This window comes from Ailuropoda melanoleuca, chromosome 1 (genome assembly GCF_002007445.2).
Source record: "Ailuropoda melanoleuca isolate Jingjing chromosome 1, ASM200744v2, whole genome shotgun sequence".
Taxonomy (NCBI): Eukaryota; Metazoa; Chordata; class Mammalia; order Carnivora; family Ursidae; genus Ailuropoda; species Ailuropoda melanoleuca.
Window position 1 is genome coordinate 110,825,970 of NC_048218.1, and position 11,252 is coordinate 110,837,221.

Consider the following 11,252-nt stretch of genomic DNA (forward strand, 5'->3'; position numbering starts at 1 on the left):
GTTACCCACAGGGCACATGACAGAGGAAGACTCCAGTCTGACTTCTGTCGGCGGGTCCTCACGGACCCGACACTGCCGTACCCGACATGCATGCGGACAGCCAGAGCAGCGCGGAGGACCGGACAGCGTACCTCTGTCTGGAATGAGCAGCTTGCAGGGCAAAGCCAAGGGCGTGATGGAATGCTGACACACCAAAGCCGTCAGGCTCCCTGCCAACAGAAGAGAGCAGAAGGGAGTTAACGCCGCCCTGAACACCGCACCGGCGAGTACTTACATTTTTAGCAACTAACACGCTCCGTTATTGCGGGACTTGGTGCAAAACTTCAGTGAAGTGACCAGTCCAGCAAAGCAGCTAAGAGCTAGGGAAAGGAACTGCAGGTGATTCTCGGCCGAGACACGTAGGCACTGATTTATAAAAAGGAAGTCAGCCATCGGCTGAGTCTGAGACAGACCAGGGGCCTCCGTGGTCCCTGCAAGGTGCTCCTGGAGGCCAGGACCGTGCGTGTGGGTGTCTTCCCAACAAGCCTGCGAGGTTGGGAAGGGCTCCTCTTATGGGGGGAAGGGCTTGATGTCGGGGGTCCTCGCCTCTCTGCGTGTCCAGAGGGTGGGGCCACGGCTCCGGCTCCAACCCGGTCCCCGCTCACGGGCCTGTCTGCCAGGGCGCTACCTGCACGCCATCTGTTCGGTTTTGAGAAAGCCTTCAGAACAATTCCTTAGCCGTTTATCTTAGAGATGATAACTCGGGTGAGGGGCAAGGGGAGCCCAGGGTGGGGGACGGCCCTGCCTCTCTGGGCAGCAGTGGGGTGCACACCGCGTGGGCCAGAACACCGACTGTGACCTCACAGCCACTTACCAAAATAGGGTTCGTTGGGGCACCCTTTCAACCGCACTCCCTTCGGGGTACACTCGATCAGAAAGTGCCGAACGAGTTCATTGGCCAGATCTCCCACTGTGGTGAGAGATTGAAAAGGAAGAAAAGAGAATTTAAATACGAGAGCATGGGAGGGTGGAAGAGAGGGACAGAGCACCAGCTAAAGGGAGGGGCCCCCGGAGCCGGGCTGCTGGCATCCTGGGAAGAAGAGCGGAGCCCCCCCCCATGGCGACATGCCCAGAGGTGCAGGGGTCCCAGGGAGACACTCACACATTCTACAAGCACTCCCAGCACAGGGAATCAGTCAGCAGCTACAAACAGAAATGCACTGTGCAGCCCCCTCCCCTCATTAGGGGAGAGACTAGAAGGACCTGGACGCAAGGTGATGCCCAAGAGCAAGCCACTGACAAGAGCGCAGGAACCAGTCTTGAGGGTACGACAGAGCCAGGAGCCACATGACAGGCCCCCGGGAAGGAAGCCCTCCATCACTGGGACCAGACAGAACATCGCTACCCCTGCCAGTCCGCACAATGAAAGACGAGGCACGTTCAGAAAACCACCAAAATGAGCTGGAAACCGCCCAACAGCAGCACCCACTGGTGGTGGGTCTGGTCCCCGCCTGGCCCATGGGCAGCTCCCACGCGGCGCTCACGGACAACAGCGGCCAGCACCTCAGGGGCAGCGGGGCTGGCAGGAAGGAGATGGGCAGACTCCGTGGCCAGCTGTGGCAAACACAGGTGCAGAAAAGAGCATCGTGCCTCCTCAGCTGTGGGAGGAAAAGGATCTGTGTCTTCTGCACTGAAGGGGACACACACTCTGGGGACAAGTGTCTCAGTGGTACGGCCCACCGCTGGCTGCCTGGAGAACAGATCCATCCTGGACATGGGTCGCTGCCCGGTCTCCGGCTACCAGAGGCGGGATGCTGACTTGCTGGGCTCTTTCGAATGGATCCTTGGACGGTGACACCCAAATGCCAAATTTGGGGCTGGGGGAGGACAGGCAGCCAGTGAAGATTTCAGCCAGAGAACGCTGACGACGTTCTGTGACCTTCACCTTAGGGTTGAGTCAAAGGCGGCCTGACAGGCAGATGCACACCGGGAGGCGAGAACACACAGAGCAACGTCCGCGTTTCCCAAGGGACAGTGCACGCCAGTTTCTGTGGGAAAGCCACCAGCTCGCAGTTTCCAAGGAGCCAGGAGCCCCGCACGCTCCACAGCGCCCGTCCCCGCTCTCCCCTGGGACCCCGTCCGCAGACACAGGCTGCTCCCGTCCTGAGACTCTTCCTGCTCGAATCCGCGTTCAGGACTGTCGGAGGTTCTCACGCTGGGCTCCTCTCCAGGCTTAGCAGTTCTACTCAATGCGCATGAAGCCCTCCTCCCAGCACCATCCGGATTTGGGGTCTGTGCTGAGTCACCTGCAGCCCTGCCCCTTCCGCTCACCCCACAGCAGACACCCAGGTTCCCTGAAAGCCCCTCGGCCAAATGCCTTGACCACCAAACCTGACGTCCTTCCAGGAGCAGCTCCGAGGTCACTTCCTCCTGGAAGCCGTGAGCCGAGCCTCCACCCGGGGATTCCCATCAACCCTCTCGGATCTTGGGTGCAGCACGCGAGTGAAGCAGGTCAGTGTCACTTTGCTCCTTAAACACGTGAGCTCCGAATCTGCTTATCCGGACTCCTCAGCTCCCAGCGAGTCCAGCACCCACACAAGGAGCCTGCCTCCTTGCTCTTCCTGATGTGACGTTTTTGACAAACTGACCATTGGTGGCTACCCTGTGTCACAGGAGTCTCCTGGCACCATTCTTTCAACGGCATTTGCTCACTTCGCATCTCTGTGTCACATTTTGGTATTTCTTGCAATATTTCCAGCTTTTCCATTATTATTACATTTATTACTGTGATCCGTGATTACGACAGGTGGAACACTCTGATGGCGGTGAGCTTTTTCACCGAAAGTATTTTTTCATTAAGGTATGTGCGTTGTTTTTTCTAGACACAAGCCGCTGCACACTTTGTGGACCATAGTACAGAGTAAACCTGGCTTTTACACGCACCGAGAAGCCCGAAAGCTTATCTGACGCACACCATTGCGATACGCATTATCGCGATACGACTTATTGTGATTCACGTTATTGCGATAAACGCTCCTGCAGTGTCTCCGAGGTGTGCCTGCATTCATTCATTCCCTGGAAAGCCGTCAGCGAGGACAGAAAGCAACAGGTACGAGCAGCCTTACAAGTAGAAACAATGAATCTTATAGTGGGAGCACAAGCAACTCACAAAAGAATGCATACTAGTTTTCTGATATGAAGTTGAAAACAGGCAAAACCACGATGTTCAGGGATTCCTATTTTGGTGGTTAATATACACAAGCTGTAACGCTACCACCTACTTGGTAGGCCTCCTGTCCTCCGCTCTTAACGGCGTGTGTCCGTCAGGACACGGAGGAAGGGGCAGGTGCAGCTGGGGATGGGGCTTGTCACCGGAGGAGGGGAGAAAGGCCCCATGACTCCGTGACTCTGCGCCGGAACTGCTATCAGCGCAAACTCACCGACCTTTTAGAGAGATTCGGTCCCTCGCTCTGGACACCAGAGAGAAGCAGTCACCTCAGACACTCCGACACACGCAGCACTCATACATTCAGGTTCCCAGAGACCAACACGCAGAAGTGGGGATTCTTGGAGAAATGGTGGGCAGGGAAAGGACGGACAGTAGGACATCGGAAGGACACAGGGCCAGCCCCAGGGGCCTCACGGAGCCCAATCTAGGGGTTGTGGAATACACACAAGATCGTGGGAGGATGGAGTGTGACACACAGGAGGGGCACGCAGGGGCCTCCCCTCAAGGTCGTCTTCTGGGTTGTGGGCACGAATGTTTACCATGCACGGAGCCATCGCAGCCTTCTCTGCACGTGTTTGCGTCCGTGATGGAAAGTACACAGAAGAGTAAGTCAAAGATCTGAATTACAGCCGGACATGGTTCATCAGGCAGAGGGCGGTGGGGACAAGGACAGCTTTGCCCCTCACCCTGGGGGTCATCGGACACCAGCATCACTCTTAATCCAGTAAAACGCTCTCTGGAGTGTGGGTGCGAGAATGGCGTGTGCAGGACACTGCCTTTTACATGAGGAAAAAGGAAAGTGCCTGTCTGCAGACACTGGAGAGACAGTCGGCGAGAAGTCACAGGAATTTATTATGATTCCTGGGGCAGAATGGGGCCCGGGTGCCTCGGCGAGGCCCGTTTCTATCGTTTTGGCAGCTGAGCAAGGGAATGCATCACTCATTCAAAGCAATAAAGAAATAAAATTCACAAATCATTAACGTTCTTGCTCGTACAAGGGCGGCCCCGAGGGAAGCACGCTGGAAAAAGACAAGAGACTCAGGAGAAACTCTAGCCATGTCTGTAAAGTCACCAACATCTTACTGGCGTAGATAAGGCACAGACACCGTAGGCGGGTGAGTGCTCCCCACGAGCTTCCGGGTCCCTACCTTTCTTGTTGAGCTGCAAGACGGAAGGGGGAGGAGTGGCCACCTTCATGGCCAGGCCGTAGGCTCCTCGGAAGGAGTGGCTGTCCCTGACGATGAATGACCCAGGCTCCTTGTCCTTCAGCATGGCGATGGCTGGGGAGGGAAGCAGAGTGACACACACATTTGTCAGGGTCCACACGGCCTGTCTGCGCTCACGGCAGACAAGCGCTTTCGCAAACTGGGTCAGAGGGAGCAGGCGTGGGTCCCTTGGGGGTGGGGTGGGGGTCTCTGTGATGACGCGTTGTTTTCAAGGGGGGCCTGACCGCAAAGGATGAGGACCGCCCCCCAAATCTGGCACACGCAACTCCTGTTTGCCTCACAGCACCTGTGAGGCACGGGGGGGGCCCCTCAGCTGACCACCCAGGAATCCGGCCCACCCACCAGCCCAAGTGCCCAGACCAGGTCCCCGTACACACAGCGTGGCGGGGCAGGAGGTGAGGAGCGAGGCTCTCTCCCGTCCCTGCAGTGGCCCCGCCTGGTGCCCCCTCCTGGAGCGGCGGCGTACTTAGACATTTTCGAGTGTGCACTTCCGACCAAAGAGGAGGACCACTTCCATCGAAAGGATGGACCCAAAAAGTTACCGAATTTTTAACAGAAATAAAAATTCACCCCAGGGGATGGCAAAAATGTGGTCATAAGTGGCCCTCTGTCCTGTGGCTCCGTGGCCGACTGCATCCAGCCTGCATGGGGCTGTGAGCGCCCTACACCGTCAGGGCTGACGGCTGGGCCTGGCACAGCCGCCCTCCCCTCCTCCCTACCTGAGGCTCAGGGCATTTAGCTGATAATGGTCGCTTACAAATAAAATCCCTGCCCTCCAGGTGGACGGGGCCCACCGGGTCCTCTGCTCGGGGTGGCGCAAGAGGGACCGGTAAGGGCAGGCCTCAGCTGGATGCTGCCCAGACACGAGCCAGCATTTCCTCTCGTCCCTGAAATGCCTCTCAGAATTTACTTTATTGACTTTTACACTTTATTAAAAAAAAAAGAAAAAACGACGGATTTCAAGTATATAGTAATACAAAATTACAGCCACGAACTGCCCGTGGGCAGAGCCAGAAGCGTGGTCTGGAGTGGATGAGGACGCGAACCCCGCCACACCTCAGCAAATAACCGTGGAGCCCCTGTCCGAGGCCCAGCTCCCAGCAGGCGACCACTTTACTGTAGGATGACATGGTCGGGTTTTCCCACCGGCCTTCTTTCTCGTGGCCCCGTGGCTTTGCTCATGGGCAGGACGCGGACACGGGGCAGACACTGCCAAAATGCACGCAGGTGGGAGGGCACGGCTCTCTGGAAGGGGGGCAGGTTTGGTGCAGCCCTGGGGGGGCCTGCACTTGACCTCACGGACCATGCACAAGGGCACTGGGGCTGGTGGGGAGGTGAGTGTGANGGTGGGGAGGTGAGCGTGCGTGGGCACAAGGACCCACCCACGAACCCCTGCAGGCTTCTGCTCGTAGCAGGTGTCTGCATCTGGGAACTGACTGTGCATTTTTCTGTTGACGTAGGGAAAAGATCTGTGATAGAATAACATGTTTTCAATCACGATATGCCTCACCAGCGCTTTTGGATTTCCCTTTTAACGTCATAATCTTATTTTGCTGGGTTTGGGGAGACAGACGTCACAGGCCACAGACGGAGCAGAGGCCGGGGCTGCCCGAAGAGGAGAGCTTGAGGTTCATGTCAGACGCTGTTCCGAACCAGACTGAGAGGGACCCGTCCCGCAGGACGAGGCCCTGCCCCATGGGGGCCTCACATTCCCCTGTGAGGTCGGTGGAGTCAGCGGCCACATCCCCAACCGCCTCCCGCTGCTGGTGTTTTCAGAGCCGAGCGGCGTCTGCAAACACAGCTCTATTCCATCTCCACTCTACCCGGTGGCCGCGTTCCCTCCTGAGGCATTTTTACATTTGGCTTAGGAAAGATCCCGAGGAATCAGCCCTGCCACAGGGATATGGGGCCAGCTGCATCCCCAAAAACGCTACCTTACTTTCTGTTCCTCCTGTGTGCCCCTGAAACGTCACTATAGCTTTTCCAGAAAAAGGCACATCCCGACAGTTAAACACAGACAAAGCCAAACCCACGGGTAGCTTTCTGCCATTTGGAGAAGGTGGCGAACCCAAGATAACATTAGTCTGGGTGGGCGTCCTCTACACAAAATAACGTGGAAATGGAGGAATTCACACCCCTACAACCCCACTGGAAAAATCCACACCCAGCACTCATGGTAGCTATTCTGAGATGGGGTCTACTCAAAGAAGTATCTGCAACCGTGTGGCTCAGAGGAGGCAAATGGCAGCGGGAACGCCTACCACCCCGCACGTGTCTATCGGGTGCCTCCCACAGCGAACCCTCCAGAACCCAGCGAGGTGGGCTACATCTGTCCTGCAGGGACCGCCTGGCGCTCGCCACCTGCCTCTGAAGCGTAGCCCCAGCTGCTCTGGCAGCTCGCCCAGCCTGCCAGCCCCGGCCAGGCACTGCGCTAGCAGAGTAGGTGGTCTGCACAGAATGTTCTGGAACATGTCACAGGCCCTTCTCACCCCTCCAGCTGGACGAGGCACTGGGGCACTGGGCTCACAGCCTCCACCCTGGTGGTTCCTGTGCTACGGGCAGGGACGGGGGACAAGGACGCAGCACTTGGCCATGCAAAGCCCAGACCCAAGCTGAGCAGCATGGCCACAAAGGCCAATTCAGGGAATTGGAGGTCTCTCCGGGCCACGGGCTCCCCCCATGAAACATGACAATAGGTTCCTTGAGCTCAGGGGAAGAAAGGCACATTCTTACCATTTTTATGAGCTACTTAATTGAATAGAAGAATTCCAAAGAGAAAGCTGAACAGTGCTGTTTGCCAGCCACTTAACTCTTTCTCTCCAGGCAGGTTGGGAAATAAGCCTCAGGACGACATGGGATGACGGGGGCTGCGCTGTGCATCCCTCCTCCGGGCTCCAAAGCACATTGTCCCCAGCTCAGCCCCACGCCTGCCAGCAGTCCCCAGGTTTCCTGTGGGAGGACCTCTGGGGAGGACCAGCATGTTGCAGTGACCCCACGAATCCTGCTGCGGATGACAGCTACTCGCCCCCGGGGCTGCCTTGTGGGACCAAACCCCTCCTGGACCCCTCTTCTATTCGTCCTCTGGGAAGAAGTAGCATTAGCTGCTCAAATAAACTAACGACGTAAGATGTTTGCCAGCTGCCCTGGGGCAGGAGCTCGCGTGCAGACATGGGGCAGGAGCTCACACATGAGGCATGCGTTCACATCCAACACACGCCCCCTTAATAGCACATGTCTGTCCACCCTGGACAAACGCAGGTGCACAGAAGCCAGGGTGCTGGAGAGACCTCTGTCCTTCCTCCTGACCGTCGGCCATGCGGCTCAGGGCCCGGATGGGGATGGGGAACACCTTCCTGGGACAATCCATTGCATTTTCCGCAGGGGTGTATAACAAGGTGTCAGCTCTAACCCTTCATCCCAAGGCCGTGACCCTCGGACGTCCCCACCCTGGGGTCCCGTCCTGCCCACGCACCTTGCTCTCTGGAGATATCCGCCTTGTACCAGAATTTGGATGTGTCTTGGACAAAGTTCACGGACACGTGCTTATCACCCAGATTATCTGTAAAAGAGAATGTAAAAACAGTCACTCTGGACATTTTATTGCAACCTCTCACCTTGCAGGGAACCCAAAGCTCAAAGTCCAACCCGGGGCGAGGATAGTGTGTCTCCGGGAAAGCGCGCTCTCTCTAATCCGTGGGAACCGGCTGGGGCGCGGCAGGGAGCAGGTGCTTCTGGATGCACAGAGCACAGACGGCGCGACACACGGCCAGCGCCGGGCGGCTCTCGCAGACGGAAGCCAGCGGAGCAGCGTGGTGTGACCTCCTCGTGTCAGGATCTTATTCGTACACGTTTGAAATATTGCATTCAATTTTGAAAGGATTCACTGAATTCCAGAAAGAGAAGTTATTTTTGAAGAACGAGGATTCCGGGTGGCGGGAGAAACAGAAGCTGATGTGGGTGAGCACAGAGCAGAGGGGAACGGAGAATAACGAGNCGATATGCCTCACCAGCGCTTTTGGATTTCCCTTTTAACGTCATAATCTTATTTTGCTGGGTTTGGGGAGACAGACGTCACAGGCCACAGACGGAGCAGAGGCCGGGGCTGCCCGAAGAGGAGAGCTTGAGGTTCATGTCAGACGCTGTTCCGAACCAGACTGAGAGGGACCCGTCCCGCAGGACGAGGCCCTGCCCCATGGGGGCCTCACATTCCCCTGTGAGGTCGGTGGAGTCAGCGGCCACATCCCCAACCGCCTCCCGCTGCTGGTGTTTTCAGAGCCGAGCGGCGTCTGCAAACACAGCTCTATTCCATCTCCACTCTACCCGGTGGCCGCGTTCCCTCCTGAGGCATTTTTACATTTGGCTTAGGAAAGATCCCGAGGAATCAGCCCTGCCACAGGGATATGGGGCCAGCTGCATCCCCAAAAACGCTACCTTACTTTCTGTTCCTCCTGTGTGCCCCTGAAACGTCACTATAGCTTTTCCAGAAAAAGGCACATCCCGACAGTTAAACACAGACAAAGCCAAACCCACGGGTAGCTTTCTGCCATTTGGAGAAGGTGGCGAACCCAAGATAACATTAGTCTGGGTGGGCGTCCTCTACACAAAATGACGTGGAAATGGAGGAATTCACACCCCTACAACCCCACTGGAAAAATCCACACCCAGCACTCATGGTAGCTATTCTGAGATGGGGTCTACTCAAAGAAGTATCTGCAACCGTGTGGCTCAGAGGAGGCAAATGGCAGCGGGAACGCCTACCACCCCGCATGTGTCTATCGGGTGCCTCCCACAGCGAACCCTCCAGAACCCAGCGAGGTGGGCTACATCTGTCCTGCAGGGACCGCCTGGCGCTCGCCACCTGCCTCTGAAGCGTAGCCCCAGCTGCTCTGGCAGCTCGCCCAGCCTGCCAGCCCCGGCCAGGCACTGCGCTAGCAGAGTAGGTGGTCTGCACAGAATGTTCTGGAACATGTCACAGGCCCTTCTCACCCCTCCAGCTGGACGAGGCACTGGGGCACTGGGCTCACAGCCTCCACCCTGGTGGTTCCTGTGCTACGGGCAGGGACGGGGGACAAGGACGCAGCACTTGGCCATGCAAAGCCCAGACCCAAGCTGAGCAGCATGGCCACAAAGGCCAATTCAGGGAATTGGAGGTCTCTCCGGGCCACGGGCTCCCCCCATGAAACATGACAATAGGTTCCTTGAGCTCAGGGGAAGAAAGGCACATTCTTACCATTTTTATGAGCTACTTAATTGAATAGAAGAATTCCAAAGAGAAAGCTGAACAGTGCTGTTTGCCAGCCACTTAACTCTTTCTCTCCAGGCAGGTTGGGAAATAAGCCTCAGGACGACATGGGATGACGGGGGCTGCGCTGTGCATCCCTCCTCCGGGCTCCAAAGCACATTGTCCCCAGCTCAGCCCCACGCCTGCCAGCAGTCCCCAGGTTTCCTGTGGGAGGACCTCTGGGGAGGACCAGCATGTTGCAGCAACCCCACGAATCCTGCTGCGGATGACAGCTACTCGCCCCCGGGGCTGCCTTGTGGGACCACACCCCTCCTGGACCCCTCTTCTATTCGTCCTCTGGGAAGAAGTAGCATTAGCTGCTCAAATAAACTAACGACGTAAGATGTTTGCCAGCTGCCCTGGGGCAGGAGCTCGCGTGCAGACATGGGACAGGAGCTCACACATGAGGCATGCGTTCACATCCAACACACGCCCCCTTAATAGCACGTGTCTGTCCACCCTGGACAAACGCAGGTGCACAGAAGCCAGGGTGCTGGAGAGACCTCTGTCCTTCCTCCTGACCGTCGGCCATGCGGCTCAGGGCCCGGATGGGGATGGGGAACACCTTCCTGGGACAATCCATTGCATTTTCCGCAGGGGTGTATAACAAGGTGTCAGCTCTAACCCTTCATCCCAAGGCCGTGACCCTCGGACGTCCCCACCCTGGGGTCCCGTCCTGCCCACGCACCTTGCTCTCTGGAGATATCCGCCTTGTACCAGAATTTGGATGTGTCTTGGACAAAGTTCACGGACACGTGCTTATCACCCAGATTATCTGTAAAAGAGAATGTAAAAACAGTCACTCTGGACATTTTATTGCAACCTCTCACCTTGCAGGGAACCCAAAGCTCAAAGTCCAACCCGGGGCGAGGATAGTGTGTCTCCGGGAAAGCGCGCTCTCTCTAATCCGTGGGAACCGGCTGGGGCGCGGCAGGGAGCAGGTGCTTCTGGATGCACAGAGCACAGACGGCGCGACACACGGCCAGCGCCGGGCGGCTCTCGCAGACGGAAGCCAGCGGAGCAGCGTGGTGTGACCTCCTCGTGTCAGGATCTTATTCGTACACGTTTGAAATATTGCATTCAATTTTGAAAGGATTCACTGAATTCCAGAAAGAGAAGTTATTTTTGAAGAACGAGGATTCCGGGTGGCGGGAGAAACAGAAGCCGATGTGGGTGAGCACAGAGCAGAGGGGAACGGAGAATAACGAGGAAAAGACCCCAATGGACAGCTCTGGGCTTCGCTCTCAAGGCGCTGCCCGGAAATCCCAGGGCCCCCCTGCCGCTGAGTGAACGCACACGGGGGTGCCCGCCACCCGCTGACATGTGCCTACCTGGGGAGGGCGCTGCAGCCTCCAAGGGCTTGGGGAAGTCCGGGAGGACGTTTGGGAATGGGATGCTCACGGTGCTCCCGCTGTGTGGGCTGGAGAAGCCGCTGGAGGACGGGGAGGCCGAACCCAGAGATCGGTCCCCCTCTGAGGCTCGCTTCTTCTCGGGAAGGGGCGGCTGCCCAGGCAGGCTCAGGCCCTGGCCCGGCAGG

General features: G+C 57.3%; 1 protein-coding gene across 1 annotated transcript in view; it reads right to left on the bottom strand.

Moving 5' to 3' along the window:
* The window catches only part of LOC117795418 (tensin-3-like), a 15,060-nt gene extending 3,817 nt beyond the window's left edge, over window positions 1-11,243 (bottom strand). Inside the window, exons 1-5 of the mRNA XM_034640074.1 lie at window positions 11,047-11,243; window positions 10,404-10,490; window positions 4,357-4,488; window positions 854-949; window positions 6-209 (exon numbers count right to left, since the gene is read on the bottom strand). Coding sequence (XP_034495965.1) covers window positions 6-209; window positions 854-949; window positions 4,357-4,480 — 424 coding nt within the window. The 5' untranslated portion in view covers window positions 4,481-4,488; window positions 10,404-10,490; window positions 11,047-11,243. The remainder of the gene's footprint in view (window positions 1-5; window positions 210-853; window positions 950-4,356; window positions 4,489-10,403; window positions 10,491-11,046) is intronic.
* Window positions 11,244-11,252: the final 9 nt, after the last annotated feature.